Source organism: Takifugu flavidus, chromosome 11 (assembly GCF_003711565.1).
Source record: "Takifugu flavidus isolate HTHZ2018 chromosome 11, ASM371156v2, whole genome shotgun sequence".
In the NCBI taxonomy this organism is placed as follows: Eukaryota; Metazoa; Chordata; class Actinopteri; order Tetraodontiformes; family Tetraodontidae; genus Takifugu; species Takifugu flavidus.
Genome location: NC_079530.1, coordinates 14,670,943 through 14,676,702, shown reverse-complemented (window position 1 = coordinate 14,676,702; position 5,760 = coordinate 14,670,943). Strand labels below are relative to the sequence as shown.

The window sequence follows — 5,760 nt, the reverse complement described above, 5'->3', positions numbered from 1 at the left end:
TCACTGATTTGATGTGCATATCAGAAATGAAATCCATTTTCTTCATCACGCCCTTATAATTCTACCCTCTGCATTTACTTCCAATGTAGAAACTGACACAAATGAATACATAAAATGGGTTTTGCTAGAGCTCCGTGTCTGGTGTTTGGAATGTTTTCAGCGCGTCTCTGTTTTACGACAGAAACTAACGCTTTACAGCAGCGCAGCTCCGGGTGCTACTAGAGGTCATAACAAGACTGTCGAGCAGCCAGAGCAGAGCAGGTCTGTTTCTATGAAAAATATTAATAACCATTTTTATATTGTATCTAAACAGCAGCATCTTTATGTACTTTTGAAACAATGACTGAGGCGTTTTAGCTTTATTGGTCATCCGCATAACCTGCTAGCCAACAGCTGAATGTAGTTTTAACGATAAAGAAGGGGGGGATTTTGGGTTTTTGTCCCGAACAGGCAGATTTTTGTGTTTGTCTTTTGTAATATTTAATGCTGATGGCATTTAAAATGGTTTGGTGTGCTGTTTAGAAGTGTATTTGGGTGTGGAAGTTTTATTTTCATTTTCAATTTCTAGCCTTGCTAGTTCGCTAGCTTCACTTGTGGGTCGACTTGCTAACAGGGTTCTTAAAAACGTCTCCTAATTACTTAATTTACTGAATTAATTGACTTTCCATTTGTAATGTAATAATCTTTCGCGTCTACCCGATCACAAGCTGGTCATTTTTTGGTATGCATTTTAAAAATGTAACCATTTAAAGCAGAAGGGCAACATGTAGTTAAATGAAACCACTTTTTTAAATATTATGTTTATGGTTGTTTTTTTTGTTTTGTTTTTTACTTTGACACAAAGGATATCACATTAAACTTGCTATAGTCAGCATTTTCACAATTTCCGGACAGCTTATTTGCGTTGGGAGTTGCCCATCAGAGAACACACATTTCCATCATTGAGCCACTTTTCTGCATCTGTTGCAACAATCCGCGTTTCCAAACTCGGGTCTTCAGGGTGCAAATGTAGCTTTCTCTCATGTTTCCAAGTGTTGGAATGTCACCCTGGCTGGGTGGCGCTTTGACACAGGTAATTATGGGTTTTCCAACAAGGTTGCACATTGTTCAGTGATGCGTGCTTTGCATATAGGTGAGTATTTGACCTTTTGTTGGTTAATACCTGTCGATTAGTAAAATAACTCAACAGGTTATGGGCGGATTTTAAAGAAATTTGCCAAGGAACAGCTCGTTAAATTTGGCGTTGCAGATTCCGAAGATCAAAGCCAAGGGGTTGTGATCCTAAAGCCAATCATAAAGCTCTGATGCAACCTTCTATTACTATTGCCTCATATGAGCTTGGAGGTATTTTTAAGTCAGCCTCCACGCACAAGGTTGTTTAGGGGGCGAGTCAGTCATGTGGGGAACTGAGCCACCTTTTTTTCCCCGGTAGTGTTGGAGTCCGGCGTGAATATATTCATTTTTCCACGGAATCAAAGTAAATAAGGATGTCTGGAGAGTTGTCGCTCGACATCAACATCAAGGAGCCGCGATGGGATCAAGGCACTTTCATGGGAAGGGCCAAGCATTTCTTCATGATCACAGATCCCAGGAATGTGCTGCTGTCTTCCAAGACCCTGGAGGGTGCTCGGGACATCGTGGAGAACTACAGGTAGGCGATCACCACTGGGGGCCGTGTGGCGAGTCTTTGCACTAACCTCTAGTGTTCTGCTGTTCTGTCTCGTGCACTAAAGCTGGTGTTACTGCATTCTCTCGTGTCAAAGTCGCTCCATTGTTGTGGCTCTTTCAGAGCCGGGAGAGCCAAAGCTGGCCTGACGGAGGATGAGCTGTGGAGGGCCAAGTACATCTACGACTCCGCGTTCCACCCCGACACGGGCGAGAAGATGTTTGTGATTGGGCGGATGTCTGCTCAGGTGCCAATGAACATGACAATCACAGGCTGCATGCTCACCTTCTACAGGTACAGCAGAGCTTTCACACACGCTGAAGCCGTTTGTGTCTGAGTGCTAAAGCAAGGCAGAGTAAAAATAGGCATTTTAATCCCCAAACAGTTCAAATCCTCTTAAGGAATAAAAAAAAATCACTCTCACAGCAGAGTCACTGTTGAATCATGTGATGATTTTGTCCTCGGAGGGAAATTGAGCCTTTTATTTGTGTTTGTGTCTTTTCTGACGATAGCGACGGTCAAATATCCTACACACAAATAGCGTCAGTGAATGTGACGCAGGTGGAAGCGCACATTTGAGGGTTGTTCTTTCTAAACGGCGTCCCAGCAAAAACTTGGTTTCCCTTTTGGTTTGTGTTTCCAGGACGACTCCCGCCGTGGTCTTCTGGCAGTGGGTGAACCAGTCCTTTAACGCCGTGGTCAACTACACCAACCGGAGCGGCGACGCCCCCATGACTGTGAAGTAAGGACCATTCTGGCTTCTTTGAGTTCCCTAAATAAGAGATGCGCTGAAACGGGTGTGTTCACAGTCAGCTCGGCGCGGCCTACGTCAGCGCCACCACCGGAGCCGTGGTCACGGCGCTGGGACTGAAGTCTCTCGCTAAGGTATTCCCGGCGTGAACTAAAATCCTGCCTCTGCAGACGTGCGTGAGCCGCTGCGTCTAATCCACTCCTGTTCCTCAGCGTCTGCCCCCGATCGTCAGCCGCTTTGTCCCCTTCGCTGCTGTTGCTGCTGCTAACTGTATCAACATACCCTTCATGAGACAGAGGTGAGGACGGATCCACGCTCCAGTCCCCCCCCCCCCTCCCCCGTCACTCATTCTGTCCTCCGTCCTCCACCCAGGGAGTTGAAGTACGGCATCCCGGTAACGGATGAGAATGGAAACAGGTTGGGAGAGTCGCCCAACGCTGCCAAACAGGCCATCGCTCAGGTGGTGGTGTCGAGGATCGGCATGGCGGTGCCAGCGATGGGTGAGGACGTCTGAGAGAGCAACTCATGCTCACGTGCTCCAGCTCAGTTTTTACAGCTTTAGACACAACAAGCGCCGGATGGTTCCACAGCAACACTGAAGGTCGAATGATAAATCTGGAAATCAGCGGCTCTTATCTCATCAGTTTATGAAGAACATCATAGAATAATAGAATAATAAACATGGACAGCACAAGAACTTCGTGTCCTTTTACATTAAAAACACGACCCGAACATTAAGGTTCCTATTTCCTGCCAAATTCATCTGATCTGAGTTCCTTTTTCCAGCCATCCCCCCCGTCATCATGAACGCCCTGGAGCAGAAAGCCTTCATGAAGGTAGGCGTGGCAGTCGGGCCCTGGGCCTGGGCCCTGGGCCCTGGGCCCTGGGCTGCTCACTTCTGGCTCTTCTTTATTTCCTCCCATCTCGCTCACCACGGTTGGTTCTGCCATCTTGTCTCCCTGTAGCGATTCCCAGTTTTAAACGCTCCAGTTCAAGTGGGGCTTGTGGGTCTGTGGTAAGTGAAGCAACATTGCTGCCATCTTTTATTCAGTAGCGCCGTCTGAAGCACCCCGCTCCATCTTTCTGCCCCCCCAGCCTGGTGTTTGCAACCCCTCTTTGCTGCGCCCTCTTCCCGCAAAAGAGGTACGGAGGTCGAGCTTGTGCGTAACGTTTGGATGTGTTCGGGACTCATGTTCCGTCATCTGTTGCAGCTCGATGAGCGTCAGCGGTCTGGAAGCAGAGCTGCAGGACACCATCAGGCAGAAGAGCCCCCACACCACCACCGTCTACTTCAACAAGGGCCTGTAGGACAAGCCGCCCCCACCTGTGGCGTGCATGGCGGCACAAATATGAAAGCTAAACAACTCTCATCTCTATATACTCCCTTTTATTTGCTTTGACTCAGTATTTTTCTTTTATTTCCACTACAGATGAACTCAGACCGTCTCCTGAGCTCGTTTCTCTTCAGGGGGGGGCCGTTGGTAAAAACACCCTTAAACTTGACGAGACACTGAATGAAAGTGTGTGTGTATGTGTGTGTGTGTGTGTGTTGCATTCAGGCTCACTCCCAGGTGGAACCACTGGAAACATTCTTGTGTATTTGTTGTCATGTTGGATCACTGGGATCAATGGTTTGGATGGAGCAGCCCTCTCTTTAAGTTCCGTTTCTCCGTGTCGCACTCGTCAGGGTGCTCGTGGGCATTGTTCACTCCACTTTAAAGTGTTCTTTAAACCGTATTAAAACCGTGGTGCTAGAAAAGTGTGACAGTAAAAACATGAAGAAGTCATTTCTAATGTGGATCAGCGAGCGGTAAGGGTTCATTAGACGCATCGTCGCTGTGGTAGATTTTATCTTTCAGGGCTGTTTTTAATCATTGGAGGTGGCTTTATGAGCCAGGGCGATCGCTATGGCGACTATTGGTGGATGGGTGTGTTTACGTACAGGGCAGAGAGGCCTGGCAGTGAATGTGAGCACAAATAAGAGCATCTACTGATGCTTTTAACGACAAATGACTTTGTTTTAGTGTTATTTAGACTCATTTATTGGATATATTTATGATATAATGCACATAAGCACATATGCATGAGGGACTTTACACTTTAATGTGTCTGGTTAAGAGTTTATCAGCCGGCTTTATGTCTGCACCGCAAAGATCATCGGTAATTGTGACGCGTCTGTGCGACCTGTGTGTGTTGGTGTGTGTGCTTTCGTCTCTATTCACTCGAGTGGAACGTCGTGGCTATTTAGGGGAAAATTAGCGCGGGTGCAAAGGGACTTTAGACTCGGCTCCTGAATTAACGCGACTTTAAAGGTCAATTTTTAAGTTTTGTTTTTACACCTTTTTTCGCCTAAATGCGTCAATGTAAAATTTAGCCTCTTGTATGAAACTCCAGTTTTGCTTTGTGTTGTAGTTCTCTTCAGATGTAAACGAAGTAAACCTAAACCTGATGCTAACTCTTGTTGTGTTCCCTGTTGACTATTCGTCCTGGCTGTGCTGCTGCAGGCGTTAGTTGGACGCGTCTCGCTGTTTAAAAGGAGCCTCAGTTTGTTGATCGTATTTATTATGCTGGGTAATGCCGAGTCACCCGTGCTCTGGATCCCGATTCGCGCTCGCTCTGCAACACGGATCGTTTCTGCAGAGCTCGCCAAAGATGAGCGGCTCACGTCTTTCAGGAGCGAGTGGCTTCTCCTCGTTTTGCTTTGTCGTGTGGACCTATTTCGCCTGGTTTTGACTCGCTTTAGCTTCGTCACAACCAAGAATGTCTCCAGAGATTGTCACGAGCATTCAAGAGTGATGGAAATGCCGCGCAAAATCCCCCCAGCGTTCATGAAACTGCTGTTTAAACACCCAAATTGTAACAACCTATATTTTTATCTGCTTTAGCTTCCTGTTGGTTGGGCCATTTCACGTCAACATGTTTTACTCTGAGCAATACAATAAAATCTGTAACAGTGTTTAGACTTTGTGTCTTTAATGTTGCTGGAAACAAAACACATCCGAAGTTGATTTTTTTATTTCATTTATTGAGTCAACGATCATGTTAAAGTCATGTTAAACTATGTAAAACCAAAAATGAACAAGTCCAGGAAGGTGTGACGATGTCATTTCAGTTCTTAGCGCATAAAAACAGCTCGGCTCCCTTCAGGCACTCCAACATGACAGATGTGTGTGTCTGCGTGTGTGTGTGTGTGTGTAGCGGCATCAAACTTGGTCATCCCCAATTAGAGTTTAGAGCCAAGTTATCATTGTCACACACATAACCCAAACAGCTAATCTGGTCGTGCAGGAGGGCCGTTCGGCCGCCTGGCGCCGAAAAAAGCAAAAGATAAACTCGGACGCTC

General features: G+C 46.4%; 1 protein-coding gene across 4 annotated transcripts; it reads left to right on the top strand.

The window, feature by feature from the left end:
* The first annotated feature begins 152 nt into the window (after positions 1-152).
* Positions 153-5,373, top strand: sfxn3 (sideroflexin 3). 4 transcript variants are annotated; one of them, XM_057046821.1, is made up of 11 exons: positions 153-261; positions 1,433-1,651; positions 1,790-1,960; positions 2,310-2,408; positions 2,476-2,551; positions 2,630-2,715; positions 2,790-2,917; positions 3,204-3,253; positions 3,383-3,432; positions 3,513-3,560; positions 3,629-5,373. In XM_057046821.1, the coding sequence occupies exons 2-11, from the start codon at positions 1,488-1,490 to the stop codon at positions 3,723-3,725; spliced, it is 969 nt and encodes a 322-aa protein (XP_056902801.1). In that variant the 5' UTR covers positions 153-261; positions 1,433-1,487; the 3' UTR covers positions 3,726-5,373. The 4 variants fall into 4 exon arrangements, with proteins under 4 accessions (XP_056902801.1, XP_056902803.1, XP_056902804.1 ...); XM_057046823.1 differs by having other exon boundaries at positions 1,764-1,960; XM_057046824.1 differs by having other exon boundaries at positions 233-256; positions 1,764-1,960.
* The last annotated feature ends 387 nt before the right edge of the window (positions 5,374-5,760 follow it).

Coding starts and splice junctions, on each gene's coding strand:
- sfxn3 (XM_057046821.1), top strand. CDS start 1,488: ATGTCTGGAGAGTTGTCGCTCGACATCAACATCAAGGAGCCGCGATGG. Junction 1,961..2,309: donor TGCATGCTCACCTTCTACAG/GTACAGCAGAGC, acceptor TTGTGTTTCCAG/GACGACTCCCGCCGTGGTCT. Junction 2,716..2,789: donor ATACCCTTCATGAGACAGAG/GTGAGGACGGAT, acceptor TCCTCCACCCAG/GGAGTTGAAGTACGGCATCC.